Source organism: Somniosus microcephalus, unplaced genomic scaffold (genome assembly GCF_052327205.1).
Source record: "Somniosus microcephalus isolate GS21.2 unplaced genomic scaffold, FLI_Smic_1.0 scaffold744, whole genome shotgun sequence".
NCBI classification, from domain to species: Eukaryota; Metazoa; Chordata; class Chondrichthyes; order Squaliformes; family Somniosidae; genus Somniosus; species Somniosus microcephalus.
Window position 1 is genome coordinate 73,110 of NW_028225931.1, and position 12,071 is coordinate 85,180.

The following is a 12,071-nucleotide window of genomic DNA, read 5'->3' on the forward strand; positions in this document are numbered from 1 at the left end:
CTTACTGTGAATATACATTTAGCAAACTGAAAGGCATTCTCTTTAAATTAGCCCTGTACATAGTGCATCAAAATACAGCTACAAGTTAACCAGCTAGACAGAGAGCGAGCACTTCACGGTTAGCTGTGTAAGTTTGCTTACAGAGAAAAGTTACAAACTAAACATTTTCTGCAAAATATAGTGTACACGAATCATCTATAACATTCTCAAGTCCTTACAGACAAATAGTGTCCAAGGCTGGAGCGTGACAAGAATACAAAGGGATCTGGGGGTCCTGGTGCACGAAACTCAAAAAGTTAGTATGCAGGTGCAGCAAGTGATCAAGAAGGCCAATGGAATGTTGGCTTTTATTGCTGGGGGATGGAATATAAAAACAGGGAGGAATTGCTGCAGTTGTACAAGGTATTGGTGAGACTGCACCTGGAATACTGCATACAGTTTTGGTGTCCATACTTAAGAAAAGACATACTTGCTCTCGAGTCAGTACAAAGAAGGTTCACTCGGTTAATCCCGGGGATGAGGGGGTGGTCATATGAGGAGAGGTTGAGTAGATTTGGACTCTACTCATTGCAGTTCAGAAGAATGAGAGGCGATCTTATTGAAACATATAAGATTGTGAAGGGGCTTGATCGGGTGGATGCGGTGAGGATGTTCCCAATGATGGGTGAAACTAGAACTAGGGGGCATAATCTTAGAATAAGGGGCTGCTCTTTCAAAACTGAGATGAGGAGAAACTTCTTCACTCAGAGGGTGGTAGGTTTGTGGAATTTACTGCCCCAGAAAGCTGTGGAAGCTACATCATTAAATAAATTTAAAACAGAAATAGATAGTTTCCTAGAAGTAAAGGGAATTAAGGGTTACGGGGAGGAAATTGGACATGAGTCTAGGTTCGGAATGGTCATGGCCCTATGGGTAGTGGAGTGGGCCCAGGGGCCGTGTAGCCTGGTTCTGCTCCTACTGTGTTCTAATTCTGTGTTAGATTTCAGGAGATGGTTTTATTCCTGTTCCTGGCTGGGGTGGAGATGGCCTTTACAGAAGGGAAGTACTGTAGAAAATATAGGGACAGAGTGATCTCCTGGACGAATTTCGATCGCCTAGATGGGTCGGAGAGGAATTTCCCAGATTTTTTTCTCCCAAATTGGCCATTGGGTTTTTTATCTGGTTTTTCGCCTCTCCCGGGAGATCACATGGGTTCGGGTGGATGGAGAGTGATAGAAGATTTGAGGTTAGGATCAGATCAGCCATGATCTTATTGAATGGTGGAGCAGGCTCGAGGGGCCGATTGGCCTACTCCTGCTCCTATTTCTTATGTTCTTATAACTTCCCAGACCATGTGTGGCTGCAGGTCTGTGATATATAGTAGTTTACTTTACTGCGCTTTACTGCACTTGCTAGGTACCAAATATCCACTAGGTGGCGGCACACAATGGAAATCGACCCAAATTACTCAAACCCCTGAATTAACTGGAAAACTAACATAAATTCCTAAAGGAAGGCAGCACATCTCCACTTCACCTGACGAAGGAGCAGCGCTCCGAAAGCTTGTGATTTCAAATAAAACTGTTGGACTACAACCTGGTGTTGTGTGACTTCTTACATTTGTCCACCCCAGTCCAACTCCGGCATCTCCACACCATTGAATACAAAAACAAGGAAGTTACACTAAACCTTTACAAATCACTAGTTAGGAACATAGGACAGGAGGAGGCCATTCAGGCCCTCGAGCCTGTTCCGCCATTCAATGAGATCATGGCTGATCTGCGACCTAACTCCATACACCCGCCTTTGGCCCATATCCCTTAATACCTTTGGTTAACAAAAACCTATCAATCTCAGATTTAAAATTAACAATTGATCGAGCATCAATTGCTGTTTGCGGAAGAGTTCCAAACTTCTACCACCCTTTGTGTGTAGAAGTGTTTCCTAATTTCACTCCTGAAAGGTCTGGCTCTAATTTATAGACTATGCCCCCAGTCCTAGAATCCCCAACCAGCGGAAATAGTTTCTCTCTATCTACCCTATCTGTTCCCCTTAATATCCTGAAAACTTCGATCAGATCACCCCTTAACTTTCTAAATTCCAGGGAATACAACCCTAGTTTGTGTAATCTCTCCTCGTAACTTAACCCTTGAAGTCCAGGTATCATTCTGGTAAACCTACGCTGCACTCCCTCCAAGGCCAATAAATCCTTCCTAAGGTGTGGTGCCCAGAACTGCTCACAGTGCTCCAGGTGTGGTCTAACCAGGGTTTTGTACAGCTGCAGGGTTTTGGCCTCAGCTGGAGTCTTGTGTACAGTTCTGGGCACCACACTTTAGGAAGGATGTCAAGGCCTTGGAGAGGGTGCAGAGGAGGTTGACCAGGATGGTACCAGGGATGAGGGACTTCAGTTATGTGGAGAGACTGGGATTGTTCCCCTTAGAGCAGAGAAGGTTAAGAGGAGACCTAATAGAGGTGTTCAAAATGATGGGTTTTGATCGAGCAAGTAGGGAGAAACTGTTCACTCTGGCAAGTGGGTCGGTAACCAAAGGTCACAGATAGTTACTAAAAGAACTATAGGTGAAATGAGGAGAATTGTTTTCATACAGAGGGTTGTTCAGATCTGGAACGCACCATCTGAAAGGATGCTGGAATCAGGTTCCACAGGAACTTTCAAACAGTAATTGGACGAGTCCTTGAAGAGGACTAGTTTGCAGAGTTCTGGGGATAAAGCTGGGGTGTGGGACTAAATTGGACAGCTCTTTCAAAGACACGATGGGCCGAATCACCTCCTTCTGTGCTGTTAGATTCTATGATCAGTGTGAAGTCGCTGGTGTGTCAGCAGGTTGGATGACCGAGTGAATCCCTTCCCACACACGGAGCAGGTGAACGGTCTCTCCCCAGTGTGAACTCGCTGATGTAACAGCAGGTAGGATGAATTAATGAATCCCTTACCACACACGGAGCAGGTGAACGGCCTCTCCCCAGTGTGTAGGTGTTGGTGACTCTTGAGCTCCCGGGAGCTTTTAAAACTCTTCCCACAGTCAGAACATTTAAAGGGCCTCTCGTCAGTGTGAACTCGCTGGTGTACCAGCAGGTTCGAGGACAGAGCGAATCCCTTCCCACACACGGAGCAGGTGAACAGCCTCTCCCCAGTGTGTAGGTATTGGTGTCTCTTCAGATCCCCGGAGCTTTTAAAGCTCTTCCCACAGTCAGAACATTTAAAGGGCCTCTCGTCAGTGTGAACTCGCCGGTGTACCAGCAGGCTGGATAACTGAGTGAATCCCTTCCCACACACTGAGCAGGTGAACGGCCTCTCCCCAGTGTGAACTCGCCGGTGTCTCTTCAGCTCCCTGGAGCTTTTAAAGCTCTTCCCACAGTCAGAACATTTAAAGGGCCTCTCGTCAGTGTGAACTCGCTGATGTGTCAGCAGGTTGGATGACCGAGTGAATCCCTTCCCACACACTGAGCAGGTGAACGGCCTCTCCCCAGTGTGAACTCGCTGGTGTCTCTTCAGCTCCTTGGAGCTTTTAAAGCTCATCCCACAGTCAGAACATTTAAAGGGCCTCGCGTCAGTGTGAACTTGCTGATGTGTCAGCAGGTGGGATGACCGAGTGAATCCCTTCCCACACACAGAGCAAGTGAACGGTCTCTCCCCAGTGTGAACTCGTTGATGTGCCAGCAGGTTGGATGACACAGTGAATCCCTTCCCACACACGGAGCAGGTGAACGGCCTCTCCCCAGTGTGAACTCGTTGATGTGCCAGCAGGTTGGATGACACAGTGAATCCCTTCCCACACACAGAGCAAGTGAACGGTCTCTCCCCAGTGTGAACTCGTTGATGTGCCAGCAGGTTGGATGACACAGTGAATCCCTTCCCACACACGGAGCAGGTGAACGGCCTCTCCCCAGTGTGCAGGTGTTGGTGTTTCTTGAGCGCCCCGGAGCTTTTAAAACTATTCCCACACTCAGAACATTGCATGAGTCTCTCCCCAGTGTGAAGTCGCTGGTGTCCCTTCAGCTCCCCAGAGCTTTTAAAGCTCTTCCCACAGTCAGAACATTTAAAGGGTCTCTCGTCAGTGTGAACAAGTTGGTGTTGCTTTAGTTCCCCGGGGCTTTTAAAGATCTTCCCACAGTTAGGACACTGAAATGGTCTCTCATCAGTGTGAACAAGCTGGTGTCCCTTCAGATAGTGAGCGCTTTTAAAGCTCTTCCCACAGTCAGAACATTGAAATGGGCTCTCATCAGTGTGGACAAGTTGGTGTTGCTTTAGTTCCCCGGGGCTTTTAAGGCTTTTCCCACAGTCAGGACACTGAAATGGTCTCCCATCAGTGTGAACTCCCTGGTGTGTTTGCAGGTGGGATGAACAAACAAATCCCTTTCCACACACGGAGCAGGTGAACAGACTGTCCCTGGTGCGACTGCGCCGCTGAACTTCCAATGCAGACGGGGAACTGAATCCCTTCCCGCCGTCCCCACCTTTACCCGGTTTCTCCCTGGTGTGACGGTGCACGTGTCTCACCAGGTCAGGCGATCGGCTGAATCCGCGTCCACACATTGAACACGTGTGCTGTTTGTCTGCGTTGCGATCCCTGCTCTCTCCTTCCATGTGCAAAGGCCGATGATATTCAGGTCCTGATGAATCCAGCGACTCTGTCAGATCTTGACGTGATGTTTGGTCTGAGCTTCCCGCCTGTAACTGCTCCACTTCTATAACCCTGTAAATTGGGATCAGAGGCAAACTGTTGTTTAATTTTCCCCTTTCTGAACCTAGGGGCAGTGAAGCTGATTTTCAGGCCCCAGCTGTTGCACAGGTTGTTGAAAGGATCAGCAGTAATGGTGGCTGTAATACCCACAAGGCCCCGGCTCTGCAGAAAGTGCTCTGTTGACTCTGAGTCCCGCACATGTGCTCATGGCCCCCGCGCTCTCCCTCCTGCTCTACAATCGCCCGTCCCGATCGGTCCGCAACACGCATGCTCAGCACACAAAACCCCACGGTTGGAACATCGGGCGTGCATGCGGAGCCTCAACATCTGGTACGCGTGAGCGGCTCAGGTGGGGGCGAGTCGGTGTTTCGCCTCAGCCGCCAGGGAGGTGCGCAGGACGACCCAACATTCTTCCTGTCAGCAATCACTCCCTCGTTTCTTTAATAAAAACAGAAAATGCTGGAAATACTCAGCAGGTCAGGCAGCATCTGTGGAGCAAGAAACAGAGTTAACGTTTCAGGTCGATGACAATTTGTCAGAACTGCTTGCTCTTTAGTGTCAGCCAGTGGCTCAGTGGGCAGCACTCTTGCCTCTGAGTCAGAAAGTTGTGGGTTCATAGTCCCACTCCAGAGACTTGAGCACAAAAATCCAGGCTGACACTCCAGTGCAGTGCTGAGGGAGTGTGGCACTGTCAGAGGTGCCGTCTTTCGGATGAGATGTTAAATTGAGGCCCTGTTTGCTCTCTCAGGTGGATGTAAAAGATCCCATGGCATTATTTCAGGAAAGAAAGACTTGCATTTATATAGTGCCACCAGATATCCTAAAGTGCTTTACAGCCAATGAAGTACTACAATGAAGTAGTCACTGTTGTAATGTGGGAAAGAGCAGGGGAATTATCCCCAGTATCCGAGCCAATGTTTATCCCTCAATCAACATAAAAAATGATAGATTATCTGGTCATTATCACATTGCTGTTTGTGGGTGCTTGCTGTGCGCTAACTGACTGCCGCATTTCCTACATTACAACAGTGACTACACTTCAAAAGTACTTCATTGGCTGTAAAGTACTTTGGGACGTCCGGTGGTGGTGAAAGGCGCTATATAAATGCAAGTCTTTCTTTCTTCACTGGTCTCACCAGCGACCTCTTCTGGTGGTTGGTTGATTGACAGCCGAGAGTCCGCGCATGCGCACACAGAGCGGCGGTTTGGGCCGAGTCCGGCACAGCGACCCCTCCCGGTCACAAAGGGTAATGACCGCGCATGCCCAGAGGAGACCAACCCCCCTCCCCCACTCGGAGCTGCGCCTGCGCACTCTGATCCTGCCGGACGGAGTCGGCGCAGGGCCATTCCGGGGAAAGGCCTTGGTGTCGGGTCCAGAGTCGCGATCGGTGATGCGAAGTGAGTTTTCTCCGCTCCGATTGGGTGGAGAATGGCGCGGGGTGGATCGGGAGATCCCGGACCAAGCGGCGGCACTTGGATGGTGCACGTGATCTCCTCGGGGACACGTCACCCGGGCCCGCGGCCTGATTGACGGGAGCTTCCCACCAATAGGGAGCGAGCGGGGCGGGGCTGGAGGAGCGAGCCGGCGGCGGGTCCTCCAATCGGGGAGCCTGAGGGGCGGGACTAGCGGCACCCAGTGGGCAGGGCTGGAGCAGTGAGCGGGCGGCGGGTCCTCCAACCAATCAGAAAGCCCGAGGGGCGGGACCAGCGCCGGCTGATTGTCTGATCCGCAGGGAGAGTTTCTCCAGTCCCTTGGTCGGGGCCCGGGGAGGCTGTGGGCCTTTATTCCCCGCATTGGACACAAGGCTCTTTGTCTCAGGCATAGGGCGACGTCGCACTGAAACTTTCCGCTCTCCTTTACAAAGATGGCTGCCGTTAACCTGGACCTGTAAGGGGAAGGAATCCCCACAACTGCAAACACGGGATCTTCAGCTTATTATTGGGGGCTTGCCTCCTGCACGAGTTGTTTATGAAGCCTACCTACCGGTCTATTACTCCCTCCGTCGCGAGTTTTACCCGCTGCACCATCGCCCTCCCGGCTTCAGCTCCTCTCCATCTCCAGTAACGCACTGCGCATGCTCAATATACCGGCCCCTCCCGCGCCTGCGCTCTTGTAGTCTGGGTGCGGCACGTGGTCCACCGCGGGGAATGCTGGGTAAAAGACCAGATTAGTGAATGGAACATGATTTACTGTGATCAGATTGAGGACTGAACCATGTTCATTCGAGTAGTCATGGTTTGTTTCTGCTGATCTTAATAACCCCTGTATCTGCACTGGAGATTAATATTCTGTTTAAATAGTGAATAAATAAAGCTCGAGGAACAGCACCTCATCTTTCGATTTGGCACTTTACAGCCTTCTGGACTCAACATGGAGTTCAACAATTTCAGACTTTAACCCTTACTCCCATTTTTCATGCTGTATGATTTTGCCATCCCCATTTGCAACATTTTCCAAGACTCGGTTTCACAACCACATCTCTTTCCTCAGCACCTGTCTCCGGTTCCAACTTATTCCACGTGGATTCCAACTGAACTTCCACCCTTCCTGTTTCAGATCCACCCAGGATAACTTTCCTGCCTCTTACCTTAGTAATATCTGTTACATCTCCAGCTTTTTCCAATTCTGATGAAGGGTCCCAGACCTGAAACGTTAACTCTGTTTCTCTCTCCACGGATCCTGCCTGGCCTGCTGAGCATTTCCAGCATTTTCTGTTGTTATTTCAGTGAATAAATAAGCTTTGTTTCAAACACACAGTGTGTCAAATATTTGATTTCTCCATGATAAGAGAAGACAAATTGATGTTCTGTTCCAGACTGTTTAATTTTTGGGCCTTTTCTTACTCTAGATTATTTCCGTTCTCATCTCGTTCGCCTTCTACCACATCAAATCCCAAACTTGCTCCATTTACATAGAAACATAGAAGATAGGAGCAGGAGTAGGCCATTCGGCCCCTCGAGCTTGCTCCGCCATTCAATGAGATCATGGCTGATCATCCAAATTCAGTACCCGGTCCCTGCCTTCTCCCCATATCCCTTGATACCTTTAGCTCTAAGAAATATATCTAACTCCTTCTTGAATATATTTAAAGACTTGGCCTCAACCGCCTTCTGTGGTAGAGAATTCCACAGGTTCACCACTCTCTGGGTGAAGAAATTCTTCCTCATCTCTGTCCTAAATGGCTTACCCCTTATCCTTAGACTATGACCCCTGGTTCTGGACTCTCCGACCATCAGGAACATTCTACCTGCATCTAATTTGTCCAGACCTGTCAGAATTTTATAAGTTTCGATGAGATCCCCTCTCATTCTTCTAAACTCCAGCAAGTATAAGCCCAATCGACCCAATCTCTCCTCATACGTCATTCCTGCCATCCCAGGGATCAGCCTTGTGAATCTTCGCTGAACTCCTTCCATGGCAAGAACATCCTTCCTCAGATAAGGCGACCAAAACTGCACACAGTACTCAAGGTGTGGTCTCACCAAGGCCTTGTACAACTGCAGCAGGACATCCTTGCTCCTGTACTCAAACCCTTTTGCTATGAAGGCCAACATACCATTTGCCTTCTTCACCGCCTGCTACACCTGCATGCTTACCTTCAGCGACTGGTGCACAAGGACACCCTGATCTCGTTGCACTTCCCCTTCTCCCAATCTATTGCCATTCAGATAACAGTCTGCCTTTCTGTTTTTGACACCAAAGTGGATAACCTCGCATTTATCCACGTTATATTGCATCTGCCACACTTCTGCCCAATCACCCAACCTCTGGGATCTCAGAAAACACCATGAATATACAACTGGTGGATTTGGCTGCTGTTTTACAATCATAATTCTCCATTTGTGTGTGTGCCCGTGCATTATAACTATCAATCAGCAGCCTTTCCTTTCCCCACTGTGGAAATGTAAAAGCGATTGTTAATTCAGTACCAGTTTGAGTCTTTGTAAAATTCAGTACTTTGCTGTTTCACTAACGCTGCCACTAGTGTAATAAACACACAACAGCAACAGAGGGGCAAGGAGAATGTATGAGAAATGATTAGTGGTAACATAATAGGGAACACCAACACCTTTTATAAACATATAAAGCGTGAAAGAATAGTCCAAGGAAAGGTGGGGCCGATTACTGACCAAAAAGGCAATCATCTTGTGGAAGCAGAGGACATGGCTGAGGTACTAAATTAACAGTTTGCCTCCGTATTCACTAAAGGAGAGGATGCTGCCAATCGTACAGTAAAGGAGGAGGTGTTAGAGAAATTGGACAGGATATAAATCGATTCGGACGATGTACTAAATTGGTTGGCAGGGCTCAAAGTAGAAATGTCACCTGCTCTGCCACAATCTTCCAATCCTTAGATATGGGAAAGGTGCCAGAGGACGGGAGGGCTGCAAACGTTACTTCCCTGTTCAAAAAAGGAGAGCGCGATGAACCAAATAACTACAGGCGACTCAGCTTAACATCGGTGTTATTTCCGAAACACAATTAACCGTCACTTGGAAGAACATGGGTTTATTAGCGACAGACAAAATGGATTTTAATTAAAGGCAAATCAAACCTGGCTGACTTGAATGAGCCAATGGATGAAATAGGAGAGGGTTGATGAAGGTAGTGCAGTTGATGTTCTGTTTCTGGACTTTCAGAAGGCCTTTGATAAAGTACCTCATAATAGACTGGTGAACAAAATTGGAGCCAATGATATTAAAGGAGCAGTGGCAGCGTGGATACTAAATTGGTGAAGGGACAGAAAACAGACAGTAGTTGTGAACCGATATTGTTCACACTGGAGGGAAGTTTACAGTGTCCCCAGGGGGCGGGATTAGGACCACTGCTCTTTTGGATTTATTTCAGTGACATGGACTTAGGTATACAGGGCATAGTTTAAAAGTTTGTCGATGACACGAATCTCGGAAAAGTCGTAAACCGTGAGGAGGATAGCAGAAGACTTCAGGAGGAAATAGAGACACTGGTGAAATGGGCAGACACATGGCAGGTGAAATTTAATACAGAGAAGTGTGAAATGCTGCATTTTGGAAGGAAGAATGAGGCGATGCAATTTAAACCAACTGGTACAATTTAAAAGGGTTGCAGGAACAGTAAAACTTGGGGTTATAGATACAGAAATCTTTGACGGTGGCAGGACAGGGCGAGGAGGCTTTTAGAAACGTATATGGGAGCATTGGCTTTATAAATAGAGGCACAGGAACATCGGAACAGGAGTAGGCCACTCATTCGTTCCAGCTTGTTCCTCCATTCAATTCGATCATGACTGAGCTGTATCTTAACTCCATCTCCCCGCCTTGGTTCCATATCCCTAAATACCATTGCCTAACACAAATCTATCAATCACAGTTTGTCATTTTCAATTGACCGAACCTCAACAGCTTCTTGAGGGCGAGTGTTCTAGATTTCCACTACACTGTGTCTGAAGAAATGCTTTGTAACATCACCCCTGAACGGCCTCGCTCTGCGGTTAAGGTTACGTGGACCCCTAGTTCTCTCTGCCCATCCACAGTTCCTAACTTCTAACATCACCCCTGAACGGCCTCGCTCTGCGGTTAAGGTTACGTGGACCCCTCGTTCTCTCTGCCCATCCACAGTTCCTAACTTCTAACATCACCCCTGAACGGCCTCGCTCTGCGGTTAAGGTTACGTGTGTTGTGTATGTAACCGTTTACCTTTAAGGGAACTATAGAATGTAACCGTTCGCCTTTAAGAGCACTACTTTCGGTGTGGCACTATTTGTTGGCTCATGTATACTGTAATACCAATAGTGACCACACCAGTATATAAGGGTTGTGATACGTTAACTAGGGCAGAATCGCCCGAGCCTCTGAATAGTAAAGACGTGTTTTATTTTGTTAACAGTGGAGTCTGTGATTATTTATAATACAACCCACAGACTTAACATTGGCGACGAGTCAGGATTCGAACCCTGCGGCAGTTGTTCCACGGCGGCTTCGTCCGAAGACAGGACGTTGAAGAGAGGTTTCAATCCTCACCAGTCTGGAACCGACAGGCTGGAAGCAACAGGCATTAGGACCCTGAAGCCTCCATAACCTCATGGGTAAGCCGCAGCGTTGGCTGCAAAGACAGGGCCACCGATCGGGAGAGCTGATAAGGGCCGCACTCAGGCTGAAAGACAGCGTCGGGGGACGGGTGAAGACCGTCAAGCGCGGGAAAACCGCCATTGAAGTGGGCGGGGAGAGCGAGAAGCGCGGGAAAGCCGCCATTTTTCGCGGGAAAACCGCTGGGGAAGAAGGCAGAAGCGGGAAACCGCCATCTTAGAAAATTAATTAGAATTTTCAGAAACAAGAAATAAGTAAAGCAATACTTGTGGTGTTCTCAAGAAGAGAAGAAAATTAATAATAAGTAAAGAAATACTTGTGCTGTTCTCGGAAAGAGAAGAAGATGCCTAAGCGAGGAAATATTAATGATTTTAATGCTGAAATAGAAGACAGGGCCACGTATGGGGAACGCATAGGAATATATTGCGTAGCCATATACGACAAGGCAATAACTTTGTTAAATTCGATGGGAGCAAAAACATACGGGCTCTTGAAACATCTAATAGCACCAGTTAAACCAGTGGACCAGACCTTCGAAGAGATCGTAGCAGTGCTGAAGGATCAAATTACTGCAAGCACTTCCAAATGCTACCGTTGTGGAAAGACAACGCACGACCAGAATCAGTGCTGGTTTAAGAACCAAGAATGTAGGAAATGTGGCAGGATCGGGCACATAGCAAAAGTATGCCGGTCAAGAATGACGGACAACAAGAGGGAGTCCGCAAAAAAAAGGGTACAAGGAGAGTCCAAGGGAACAAAAGTCCGACTCACACTTCAAATACAAGGGACTGGACAGTCTAAAAATTCACAACGTGAACAACGAAGCTGACAGACAAACCATTTGGATGACGCTGCGGATTGAAAAGGCCAAAGTCAAAATGGAAGTAGACACGGGATCGGCATTGACGGTCATGAATAAGCATGACTATAAAAAGTTTTTCAAACATATTCCACTACGGAATACAGAATTAGTACTACAGACATACACGGGACACAAAGTATTCCCTATTGGGAAGGCAGGAGTTAATGTGCGATACAAAGACAAAAATTACCGCCGTCTGGATCTGTATGTACTGCCTGAGGGAGGTCCACCACTTCTAGGACGGGAGTGGATCCGAAAAATAAAGATGGATTGGCATGAGCTAAACGCCATGTCGGTGGAGCACGAGAAAGAGGACGTCAAATCTGAACGGTTGTCCCGAATATTAGATGAAGCGAAAGTAGTATTCCAACAAGGGCTGGGTAAGCTGCGAGGTATTAAAGCAAGGGTTAAGATTGCAGAACATGCAAGCCCAAAGTTTTGTAAGGCCAGGTCGGTACCGT

At 47.9% G+C, this 12,071-nt stretch overlaps 1 protein-coding gene across 1 annotated transcript in view; it reads right to left on the reverse strand.

Moving 5' to 3' along the window:
- Positions 1-941: 941 nt before the first annotated feature.
- Positions 942-12,071, reverse strand: part of LOC147081158 (uncharacterized) — a 34,208-nt gene continuing 23,078 nt past the window's right edge. Inside the window, exon 2 of the mRNA XM_085980927.1 lies at positions 942-4,694. Within this exon, the coding sequence (XP_085837053.1) occupies positions 2,780-4,694 (1,915 nt within the window). The 3' untranslated portion in view covers positions 942-2,779. The remainder of the gene's footprint in view (positions 4,695-12,071) is intronic.